Here is a 13,669-nt window from a genome sequence, read left to right on the forward strand (position 1 = left end):
TTGTTCACCAAAATAACCATATGATATGAGTATGATTTTATAGATGAGGAAAAAGAGTGAGAGGGGTTAAGGTCACATATAAGTCTGTAATCAAATTTAGATTTTCCTGACTCCAGGTCCATCTTGCCCCATCTCCCACCACCTAGCTGCCTGTTTGGTAAATTTATGTTATAGATAATGATTGGGAAAATTAAATTTCATTGAGAAATTAAAGTGGGAATCAAGGAATTATCTAATTCTGAAATCTTGCTGTAAATGTATTTATCTCTATTTGCTTCTGACCATTTTTATGGTTTCTTTTTTCATTTTAGGTCTTGGACTCTGGATATTTGTGTTATTATTTTTAAACATTTTTGAGGGAGGCTTTTTTTTCTTTTATCATTTTTTATTTTTTTTTAAATCCTCCTCCCTTAAAGTAGAGCCATCTACTTTTGGAGTAAAGAAGAGGGAACCGAAGGACACATTTCATTTCACTATTGAAGCACTCATTGCTGAGCAACCTACAAGTCACAGTACACAGCCATGTGGTCATCACAGCTGCTATTCTTCATGACGCTCTTTGCACCAATTATTCATGGTAAGGATATAATGAAGATATATATGGAATGGATCTCTTCTGCTCACTTAGTCATAAAAGATTCTTTTTCAAGTCAGCAAGCTAAGATTCAGCAGATTGACATCTGCTGTACATTAATTCCAGGTAGGCTTGAATCCTGGCCGAGTATTTATACTCTTAAATTGCAAACACAAAATGACTTCAAGATATATTTCCTGAAGTGTACATTGAAATTATATATATATATATATATATACACCCATAATGTATGAAAAGTTGTATTTGTCTTATGAATATATGTATACTATTCAGAAGTTTATCATTAGTACTCTTGGGGAAAAAAAATTCTCCTTGCTTAATGAATTGCATTTTATGAGGCAATTTTGTTTTTAATGATTGGTTATTTTGCATTTACCTTGGATAAGAACCCAGTTATATATTTAATTAATTTTTACTTCAAAGATCTGTGATTCTGTACATGTCAGTGATCCTTCCACCAATGAAAATTATGTTCTTTCTATAACTTGATAATCATTGAGAGTTGCCATGACCATTACCTTCCTACTTCTCCCCGCAAAAACCAAAACAACCTGTAAGGAAACCAGAAATAGCTAGTTAGGTTAGTCTGCTGTTGACAGACATTGTTGATCCTAAAATGGAAATTTTTTTTTCAATTTGGTAGGATCTTGATGAGATTGAATTCCACCAACATAACTGTTGAGAGTCATGAGTTATCTGCAGAAAAGAACGAGGGATCAACTTACAACTTTATTGCAAATTCTATAATAAAGAATCACCCACAACTCTATGATTGAAAAACCAGATAAATTTCAAAATTCTGAGATGATTGTTTTGTATTCCTCTTTTTAAAAAAAAGACAAATTTAAAAGCACTGTTGCTAATAAAAGCTCTATTGTTGGTATGTTTAGAATTTATGAGTAATTTGCCTTTGTTATTCAAAAACTGAGTGAAATAGTCTCATTGGGAAATTATATTCTCTACCCTCTTGAATAGTTTTCTCAATTTCTTTAGTCAGCATCCTTTTTTACACCACAAATTTGCTAAAAAGAGATAATTTTTAAAAGCATCTCTCTTAATAAGAAAACATTTAAATGAGGCCAAATTTTACCTATAAAATTCTATCTGATTTTTCTAAAGCTGCAAGGTGTAGGATGTTTTACTATAAAATTCAGCAAACCACAGCTTTTTGTCAAACTCTAGAGATATTTCCTAAATTAAAAGTGTTTTACATTAGAGTACAATTGAGATGGCACAGTAAGTAACATAGCTTATATATCTCATATAATTGAGATTAATTTTAGTAATATGGAAAGGTGGACACTTGTATTTTCCATTTGCTGACAGAATACCAGAGAAGAATCAATGGATGAAGTGAATTTCTTGTCAGTTCAGTTCATCTTTGTTTTCCATTGTTTATAAAAATCCTATTTTAACAAGATTGTACCTAAAAATGTATTTCCTGTTTTCAAAAATCTATTCTGTTCTAATGAAATATTAGAAATTCTAAACAGTAACACTAGCCTCAACTATGTCTGTTTAACATGTATTATTCTACCATTAGAGCAGTCATTTCAAATTGAATTTTTCTTCTAAAAGGTGTCTCTTAAGCATATAATGTATCAAAACTTTACAAGATGCCTTAAAATATGTAACGCCCTAAATAACTTTCTTTGAACTTCTAGTTATTAATTTCTGGCATGGCATAAAGGAGGAAAATTTATACTTTCCACTGTAATTGAGCAGATCCTGGGTTATATCCAAGTTAAAAATGGATTCCCAGTAGATGGTGAAGTCCTTCATATATTCCAATTTGTAGATGACATTGTTCTAATTGCACTGAGGTGTGTAACATTGCAAAGCCTTTTAAATAAGAACCATAAATACTCGAAAGACTGTGGTCTAACCATCCACATAGGAAAAATAAATTGAACAAATTGGGTGAAAAATATCTGTGTTCCCCATGATGACTGCAAGTTGGATTACCTGTGGATAATCTATTGATTTTATGTTAGTATATTTGTGTATATGTGTGTATATGTGTGTGTATGTGTGTGTAAAGTTATATTGGACTCAGAATTAAGTACAAGAAGTGGAAGAAGAATTGCCTTCAGGAAATTGCAATCTTCATTTAATGACACTAAACTTCATGTATAAAGAAAAGCTCATCTTCTTAATTCCCATATTCTAGTAGCCCTATATGTACATGTCATGGAACATTAAAGTTTCCAGAGAATTAAAAATGAATTATCATTCAAGGAACAATAAAAAGCTTCATGGCAAATGGGATTAGGCTATTACACATTACTAATAAGAAGTTATACAAAAGAGAATTGAAGTAAAGAATGCTATTAAACAAATGTAATACCAAAAAATAAAATTGAGTTGGTCCCATGTCAAGCAAGAAGGAGAAGCATTAGACGTTCCTTGTAATTCATTGAACATCCTTTTGCTGTCAAGAGGAATTAGAAAAATGGGTGGATGCCTTCACCCAGAATTCAGAGAGGGAGGGCAATGGACAAGAGTTATATCCTAGAGGGAGACATGAAAAGATTTGAAGTCTGAATGGAAGGGACTATCATTGAAATGGTAAATTCATTTGAGAACTGGAATATTTTAATTTCTTGAAAGCTTATATAAATAAACAGCAATGTACCTGGTACAAGAAGGAACCCTACTTGAGTCACCAGTAATAATATAGTGATATATTTGTTAGAAGAAATTACAACTTTTATTTAAAATTGAGAAATGGAATTTGAAAGACATATATACTTGCTCGGGTAAGACCATTTGATATTTGATGAAGGATTCAGATGATTGCAGTTAATATAGCTGTTCTGTTTCCTAAGAGCAACTAAGTGGATAGAGTGCTAGGCTTGGAATCAGAATAACTAAATTCAAACCTGGTCTCAGATACTTACTAGTTCTGTCACCCTGGGCAAAGAACTTAACCTGTTTTTTTGTTTTGGTTCTTGTTTCCTCATCTTCAAAATGTGATAATAATAGTATCTGTCTCCCATAGTTATTGTTGAGAATACTTGTAAAGCATTTAACACATAGTTTAGCACAGATCAAACATTATATAAATATAAATTTTAAAAGTTACATGATAATAATAAGTATTATCATTGTTATGTTGTTACTGAAAAGCAACCTAAATCAGTTGTAGTATGAGTATTTAGATTTTTTGTCATGCTATTTTGAAACTAGCTTCAGCATTCATTCTAAAATATTTAAATGTGAAAACCCATAAAATATAAGCCTGCCATACTGTATGTTGGGAAACCGCAAACAAAAAAAGACTATTGCTATTTTAATCTAGATAAGGTTTAGACTGGGAGTTGAGGGAGTAGTGCACAGCTTAGGGGTAGAACATATGATTATTGCTGATGGAGAGGTCTTTGCTTCCTCTCCAGGTGCCCTCTACCAGCTGCCTATTATGGTTGTATAACTTAAGCTTCTTGCAAAATGAATTAATTTCCTCAGAACATTGCCTGAATGAAATCTCCTATTGGCTGCTCATTCATTGTGCATAATGCCGAAAGGAGAAGACAGCCAGCAAGAGCACTCTCTTGACAGTATTTTTACTGCATTTAAAGAAAAAATATCTAGATTTCCTGTTCTGATGGTGGTTGTCTGGATTATGTGAAATTGATATTGAAATTTAAAAGTTGCTAAATAAATGAAAATATAGTCTTCGAATTTCAGAAGCTTGCAGGGCATTGTTCACACCCCTTTTGTTTTCATAGATTCCCAAACATATATAACTTGGTCTAAACTAGATCCAATGTAAAATGGACTAGAGAACTCCAAATAAAATAGAATTCAGATGGGAAAGTTTAATATATAGTAACTATAATATTTATAAAAGATAAGTTTTGTACTGAAGTGATATGTGAATAGAGAGAGTCGCCCTGGCAGGCACAGATTGTAGAGAGTGGTTCTTGAGTGCATTAAAAAAAAAAAAAAATTCCCACTATTTCCACTATTTAGTAGGTCTGTCTTTTGTCTCACAGAAGCTTTATTTGGAAATTATTATTTTGGCTTTTTCATCCTGAGTATAAAATTATTTATGTCAATGATTTTAATTTTCACTAGATTGTTTAGGGCAAAAGAATATGTGAATATTCATCTGCTTTTGTAGTTTGGAGAAATATCTCTAGTATATCTAGTAGATTTATGTTTTGAGATTTTTTTATGCATCAAAGCAAATACCAGAACTTTTCCCAGTGGTAAACATTTTATAATATTAGCATCATAATTATATTATAATTATATTCCAACATTATTATCTAACCAAAATTGATTAAGCCTTTTTCAAGTAAATGGATAACTAAATATTTATATATACAAGTATGTTTGTGTATAATTGCTTATATATAATCTACATAGAAATTTTTCATATGTGGTTTATACGTAGTGATACCCATATGTTGTCTGTCAACCCCTTTCTACTTCTATATTTATATTTATTACTGTATATAGTTTGATATCAGCATAGATCTGATCAGTTTAATTTCATTTCTATTTAATTTATCAATTTATTATATTATATTTCAATATATTATCATATTATATTATAATGTATAATATATTATAGTATTTCTATTTAGATACTGTCATATGTTATCATATAATTATGATTATATATTATATAATAAATAAAATCACATATTTAATATTTAATTAAATGATGTTTTAAAATTTAATTTGATAACCTTCATATTATCGCAGAAGATTTAACTAATGTGCAACATTGCATATATTGACAACACCTTCTTCACTACCATGTGTATCTATTTCTCTCTGTGTGTGCATTTTCCTTCTTCAGTCTGCTTTTTTCTCCTTAACTTATTATTCATTAGTTGTACACCATTCCCCTGGATGCAATGAGAACCTTGCTATCCCAGCTTACATTCTGCACATATCTGATTTCTTCACTGTCTTAAAAAAATAACCATAGTGATTTATGTCTGAGGTATACTGCTTAGTCAGGAACATTTAGAATTTCCTGAATTCTTGGATTTGTATTATGTAGGTGCTGTCATTTTCATTTGAACTCCATGGGTTTCTTTTGTGTTATGTCTCAAAGTCTTATGTCTGACTGAAAAGAGAAAAACAATGGCCATATATCTTTGAGTTTGTTCCTATTCAACTGCCTACAGATTGTTTTGCTGATAGAATACCAGGGGAAAAATTAAAATTTTAAGAAATACGAGGTATCCCAAAAGTTTTGATGACATTTTAAGTTTTGTAGTGTTCCAAAAGTCTCAGGACAGTTTTAAGCTTTATGTGTGTGTGTGTGTGTGTGTGTGTGTGTGTGTGTTCAGATATGCATTAGACGATATAATATCATAGAATGAAAACTGATTTCAGATTTCTGATGACCTATGTGTTAAATTCCAGTCCTTGTCACATATTGATTATATAATGTTGGGAAAGTCATTAAAACTCTCAGTACTTTATGTACCTTTTTAAAAGTTGCCAAGATAATTGTTGACCTGTATTGGTAGGGGAATTTCATGACTCAAAAGTTCTTTAGATTAAGGAAATCACATGTTTAATCCCTATCCCTAACATATAAATAACAGAGATAAATGTATTTTTATACATACATACATAAATCTCCTTAAGAGAAACTACTACTAACCTTGGTTCCCTATTTTTAAATTATTCCCCTGAAAGTGTATTGTTTTTTATTGAAGATTCTCTTAGCATCCTTGGTCTTCACAGAATATTTTGATTTCATATATAAAGTCAGTCTCTTTAGTTTGTCTGAATATATGAAAGAAACCTGGAACATATTTGTCATTATGGATATAAGTACCAAGAAGTTGCCTTTAACTTATAATTTTAGTTGCAACAGAATAGACTTCACTCATGTTGAACGAAAAAACTTTATACACAAACACATATCTATATATTTTTATTCCAGCTATGTATAAATATAGACAAAGTAGATGGAACATATGACATAATTTTATATATATATATATATATATATATATATATATATAATCAAAGTTATTTTTCATTTCGGCATATGATTTAATAAAAACTGATGATTTGAAATCATTTTTGGTTCATTTTATACTTCAGGTAAGATTATATTAGTGAGAGAAGGTTGCTTTAATGCATTTTCCTTTATTACCTTTTACCATATGATTCAAAGAATATATGTTTTATTCATAGTGAAATAGTGACTGTTGATGTAGGCTCTATTTAACTTTGTTGTTTTAAGAGATTAGATACTCTAAAATATCCAGTGTTTGCTAGGCTAAGTAATTGGTATTGCGTACAGTATCTCCATTTTTAGATCTTGAAGAATTTTTTTTTACCTGGTAATAACACGCAAGGTTATTGTGGGCAGACACTACTGAATTTTCATTAGATGCACTGTATTGCTGGATCTTGGGGAAATATTCAGTCATTGAATTGATTATACAAACTAAAAGGATGTGTATGGTATTACTTTCTACTGCCCTCTGCAAGGCTTTATTTAAATGTCTTTGCTATATAAACATGTTAAATAAAAAGAATAAAAAGCTATCTATGAATCTTATTGTAAACAGTCTGAGAAGACATAAACAGGGAGTCATGTACTTTCATTCCAGTTATGTATGCGTAGGCAAAATGGATGCAACATATAACATATAATTACATATTTATTATCAGTTTTTTTTTCATTTCTTCATGTGATTTAATAAAAAACTGATGATATAGATAAAAACTGATGAAATCACTTTGGTTTATTTTACACTTCAGGTAAGGTTATATTAGCGAGGGAAAGTTGCTTTATTGCATTTTCTTTCTTTACACTTTTCCATTTGATTCACAGAATACCCTGTATCTCTAATTCTGATCCTGTGACATTTTAGGTTATACAAATGCTTTAAACATATAAGTGTCTATGTGATAGAATGTAATCAGTCCTTACCTACTACACTAGAGTGTTTGGGAATGAGGAAGTATTTATGATATACACTAATTTTACATTTGATTATAAATATTAAATTTTTCTGTCACTATCTCCTCATTTACTCCTACACTATAAAAAAGTTTTCCTTATTTGCCTCTTCTACATGAGACATTTTTCCCATTCTTCTTTTTCTTGGTGAATCCCTCTTTATTTTATTTTCATTAGGATTTTTTTCATCTGTTTCTCTTTTACCAAATTGACTCTTTTCATAGTTTTAGTGAATAGCTCTTATTTCTTTCCCCAGGTTTTACTCTACCTCTCTTATTTGATTAAAAAAAATAAACTTTTCTGAGCTCTTCTAGGAGTTCTTATTCAGCTTATCTCCAATTCACATTTTTCTCTGAAGCTCTGCTTGTGTCAGTTTTGACAACAGTCCCTTTCTCTTATGTCTTGATCTTCCCTATTATCATATCTCTGTCACCATAGTATCTTTTTATACTCAGGTTATTTTTCCCCCAGTTTATTTCTTGATGTTTACCTATATGTTAACATTAGATTTGTTAGTTTTGATATCATCAGAGCTAATTCTGGGGCTCTATATACTTTCAGTGCTTCCAAAATGGGATAAATCAAGTAGAAATGTGGTCACTTCTCATGAATTAAAATAATTGACATAATTGACTTGAAATGGAGAAACATTAGAAGGTTTGGCATTCCTAACAAGACGTAAATGGAAACATCTCATTTCCCCATATTATTTGATGTAATTCTAAAAGTATTAACTATAACAATGAAGCAAGTATTACTGAGCTTCTTAAACTATTAATTTTTTAATTCATTTCAGAGTGCTTGATTTATGTGTTTTTTTTCCATTTCTTATTATTTGCATGAGGATGTGATATTGACTCTTGGAATTTTAAACCTTATTCTAAAAGAATAACCCAATGATCATCTCCTAGCAGTTACTATCTAATTTAAATGGCAAACCTCCATGGCAAGGAAGGTTCATGTCTATATCATTTGGCTGGTACACTTTAAGAATTGATTGATCATTCTTTTTGTCTTTCATCCCTAAAGTCACGTGAGTAACTTTCCTTCCTTTCTAAGTAATAATTTAATAGGTAAACAAATAGGTAGGCCCATGTCACCATACCTGCCAACTTATAAAAGATTCTTTAGTTATCTCTATGAGCCAATTAGGAAGTCCTAGGGTTTCATAGTATTCAAACAGTTCCTGTGCTTAAAAATGCCAAAGAACAGATTTTTGAAGGAGCAGCAATATAAAATATCTATTTATCCATTTAACCCCATTCTGGAACCCTAAAAACCTAAGGAACATTTCTTTAAAATAAAGAGATAGAATTTTACTTATACAAAAAGAATAGGGAGAAAATAAGCTTTGGAATTTCAATATCAGCTCAATATGACATACAAATTTAAAAGCCCCAAATACCCCATTCCTATTCAAATACCTATACTTAATTGGTGTTGAAAAATTATTTATTGAATGAAGTGGAATAAAGTTTTATTGTCTCTAAAAATTTTAAACTATTTAGTTTAAAAGCCCGCTTAAAAAAGAAAGAGGGCAAGATAGACTGAATATGCTAAATTGTCTTTTGCCTGCCCCGTATTACATTAAGAGGCAGGCAAAAGACAATTTTAGTTGTAATGAAATTAATAAATATCTTCTGGGCACATACATTTTGTGTTTGATTTTCCATAGTCCCTCTCTCATATGAATTCTAAGTTACTGCAAAATCAAGCATTTAGGAGCAGCATTTATCACAAATGAAGGAAGTTAAATAATCAAGAGAAACTGACCAAATCTACTCTTCACTTTAATTTTTTTTAATTCAGGGAGCCCTCTTTCTAATTCTTATAGTCAGTGATTTCAGTTTTGCAAGAGAACAAAATCAAAGGTATAAACACAGAACAAAATATGACAAAATTATTCCTGTTTGTAGATGACTTTGTGCTGCCCCTAGAATACTCCAAATAAATATCAAGGTAACTAATTGTTCTTATTAATCATTTTAATTAAGGGAAGAGAATATAATCCACAGAAAACACTGATTATACTAGCAGAACCCAGGCAGAGGCAGTAATTAGATAAATTCCATTCAAATACATATGATATCTGGAAGCTGATTTACCAACACACACATATTCACACACAAATAATAGAAATATATTATGCATAAATTTTACAGAAATAAATGTAGAGAGAATCAGATTATTTTAGTTGATTTTAGAGAGAAAAACTTCATCTTTATTCTTTTTTTCTCTTCTGAGACAATTGGGTTTTAAATGACTTGCCCAGGGTCACACAGCTAGGAAGTGTTAAGTGTCTGAGATCAGATTTGAACTCTGGTTCTCCTGACTTCAGGGCTGGTGCTCTATCCACTGTGCCCCTTAGCTGCCCCTCTTTATTCTTTTTTTTAAATAAGAATAGCTTTTTACTTTTCAAAATACATGCAAAGATAGTTTTCAACATTCACCCTTGCAAAACCTTGCATTCAAAAATTTTTCCCTCCCTTCCCACCTACTCCCACCCGTAGATTGCAAGCAACTTAATATATGTTAAACATATACAATTTTTCTAAACATATTTCCATGTTTATCATGATGTATAAGAAAAATCAGATCAAAAAAGGAAAAATGAGAGGAAAAAAAAGCAAATAACAACAAAAAAGTTATATGAATTTTTAGTTATTTTAGTTAGATATTTTAATTACCTTTTATGCTGATTGTCTTTATTTCTGAGTAGTTTATGTAATCAGTATTATTTTAGTCATCTTTTATGTTTAAACAACATATTTTAGAAGGTAAAACTCAGAAATGAGTATATGAGGCACCAACAAAAAATGAAAATGCTATGTTGTGATCCATCCCTACAGTCCTTTCTCTGGATGCAGATGCCTCTCTCCATCACAAGTCTATTGGAAATGGGCTGAATTACCTCCCTGTTGAAAACAGCCAAGTCCATTACAGTTGATCATCACGCATCTTGTTAAAACTGTTCAAGTTTTGAATTGAACATGAGCTGGCTGTGTGATCCTGGGCAAGTCATTTAATCTCTAAATGCTCTCTACAATTCTCTGACTTGAAATTGAAGAATAGTGTATGTCAATCTGCATTGGTTCAGGGACTGGCTCAGCAGGAACTACTTAACACAAATGAAATTCCAGGTCCAATACAAAATAAATTATAGAAGACAATTAATTTAAAAGAAATTTTATTCATTCCTCATGGCTAGACCAAGTCAACATAATAAATATGATGAAAGTACCTTAACTAATATGTAGATTTATTTCTGTAACAATTAAATTACTAAGGAAATACTTAGCAAATTAGACAAAATAATTATATTTAAGAATAAAAGATGTTCTTAAATCTCAATGGAAAATGGAAAACATAAATATGAAGGCAGCATATATTACAAGACCACAAAAATAAACTATTACAAAACTATAGTGGTCTAAACCAATTATTAAAAAGCCAAAAAAATTACTGAGACAGACCAAATAAGAAACAGAAGTTATCAAAACAAACATCCCACTATTTTACATACTAATAGATGTGAACAGCTATCCTTTTTTTCCCTCACCAAGAACTTCTGAGGAACTACAAAGAAATCAAGAAGAAATTATGTTTAAAGTAATATCTTAATACCATCTATCATAACAAAATCAAATATACACCACAAGTAAAAGAAGTCACACTTTCCAAAATGAAATTGGAGAAGAATGAAATCAGGCATATTTTAAGTGGTAGTAGTAATAGAGAGATCATTACTTACATGTTTGATGTAGCTTCTATATTTTAAGAATTCCTTTACTTAAGAGTTTGGAGCAGATGGTTTGGATGTTCTTTCCCTGGACTCACAGGATTCTGTTGAATTTAGTTTTGAGACATGATGATGAATGTCTTTATTTCTCTGTAGTTTATTGAATCAGTATTATTTTTAGTCATCATTTATGTTTAAACAACATATTTTAGAAGGTAAAACTGAGAAATGAGTATAGAGATACCAACAAAAAATGCATTATTATTAGAAAAGAGAGTATACTTAACAAGTGATTTTTTTGGATCCAGTTCATAAGCCCAAAGTATCTCTTATAGTAATTGAGGGCCTCTGAAAGAAGAGAAACTTCAAGTTCTAACAGGACATTTATGATGCTGTAAAAATGTAGAAGGTGAGAGGCCCTTTTAAATTTTTAATGAAGCTAAAAAGGTTAAAACGTTGCTATTGCTACCATCAGAGATGATGGTTAGTTTTATCTTTTAAAACTTTTTCCCATTGAAGAACTGATTTTAGGAAATAATTTTATTAAAGATGATAATGTTCCTTAGTGTATAAATCACTATTTATCCTAAGATTTTAGGTATGACTTTTGAAAAAAATAAGCATACAGTATGAAAGAAACAAAAGTAGAAATAAATGTAATGTATACAGAGAAACTATAAGACAAAACTAAAAATTCATAAATTGTTTGCTTTCTAAACGATAGCATAGAAGGTGTCATATTCTAGTTCCCATGTGGTAATATCTTTGAATAGATATGTAGACATTAATGTATAAATCAAGAAGCCTATGATTATTAGTGTCTTATGCCAGTCTGCTGCAAGAAATGTATATGTATATGTGTGTGTATTTAGACACACACACACACACACACACACATATGCAAATTGCCGCTGACAGTGACAGAGTCCCTTTTTCCATTGAGTTGCTTAATTGATGGAAGAGTTATAAAGAGACAAATAATCACTATTTTAGTCCAACTAGGGAATCCCTAGGATTTTTTAAGGTATGTGTTTTCTTCTTTTCAACTTGGCTCTTACCTATCAGTGTACATGTTCTGTCCCCTAAGACAATAAGGTCTTTGTAATCTTAACATCTAGGATTCAGCATTGCACATAAATGTGGTTGAGTAGATTTGAACATGTCCATATTCATCCTTATAAACCTCAATTCAGGATTTTGTTTGATTTTTCCATAGTGGCTAAGTCTTAATTATTCTCTAGTAAATAATTACAGCTCAGCATTCGAATTAACTGTTGGATTCATAGTCAGGAAAATCTTTCAACTGTTTGCTGTATCTCAACCTAACTGGATAAAAAGAAAAGAAAGCACATTCTACCCCCTTATTCTAAAATTCCATCTTGGAAGAAATGGATTAATACTCTGGAAAATGATGCTTCTTTCAGCATATTTGATTTGACTCCAATTTTAAAGGTAAATATAAGCATAAATTTAATATGTCAGAATCAAGGACCTGTTTGTTTTGGACTAAGTACAAAAAAGCTATCACTGAACTATTTTTCATCTATCTAATCTATGTTTCTCTATCTATCTATGTATCTATCTATCCATCCATCCATCATCTTTCTTCTATCTATCTCTGTTATTTTATTCAATTGTCTTCCATATCTTTTTTAACTCAATTTCAAAACAGATTACTATTCTTGTTTCTTTGGAGCATGGAGGTGCAAGGGACTGAGATTCAAACAAAATTACATCATTCTAGAAGGGGGAGAGATGAATTTACAGAAGGAATCCTGCCAGCTTAATACAGTGATGCTCATTTTAAAAAGGTCAGATATTCCACAAAATTAGTAATCGTATATACTTCTTTGATTAGCTTTAGTTACAGATCAACAATAGTTTCACAGACAACTTGAAACCAGTCATGCTGCAGTAATTGTTATTTGGCCATAATCTTTATTATAGTTCCTTTAATTGTAAAATTTGGGAAACAGTAAAATGCATACTTTACAGGCACAGATTATGCAGAAATTTCAGTACCACAATCAGGGATGATGCTTTCTCTGGGGGGGACCACTACACGTTTGCTTAGCACTAAGCTTTTAGGTGAGTTACCAGTAGCCCAGGACACCCAATTGAGCACTCAGTTACTCTGTAAGTCACAGGTTATTGTTATGAGACTGGCTCTGCAGACTCATGAAAACACTGTGTTGTTATAAAAGGTAGGTGGTCAATTCTAAGCAGATTGTATATATCATAGCTATCACATAATTGATCACTGAGCTTGTTCACTGGATAAGTTGGGAAAAAATCATTTAAACATTAAGTAAAAATTCCCCTTTGAAAAAGTCCCGATACCTTACCAAGCATTCGCATGCACATTTCCAGTACACTCCAGGCAGGAAGA

General features: G+C 30.9%; 1 protein-coding gene across 15 annotated transcripts in view; it reads left to right on the forward strand.

The window, feature by feature from the left end:
- Positions 1 to 332: 332 nt before the first annotated feature.
- The window catches only part of ADGRL3 (adhesion G protein-coupled receptor L3), a 571,267-nt gene continuing 557,930 nt past the window's right edge, over positions 333 to 13,669 (forward strand). For 14 of the 15 annotated variants that reach the window (XM_031942418.1, XM_031942420.1, XM_031942421.1 and 11 more), the window contains exon 1: positions 584 to 700. In XM_031942418.1, coding sequence (XP_031798278.1) covers positions 589 to 700 — 112 coding nt within the window. In that variant the 5' untranslated portion in view covers positions 584 to 588. The other variant, XM_031942424.1, reaches the window with a different exon arrangement.

This window comes from Sarcophilus harrisii, chromosome 6 (genome assembly GCF_902635505.1).
Source record: "Sarcophilus harrisii chromosome 6, mSarHar1.11, whole genome shotgun sequence".
In the NCBI taxonomy this organism is placed as follows: Eukaryota; Metazoa; Chordata; class Mammalia; order Dasyuromorphia; family Dasyuridae; genus Sarcophilus; species Sarcophilus harrisii.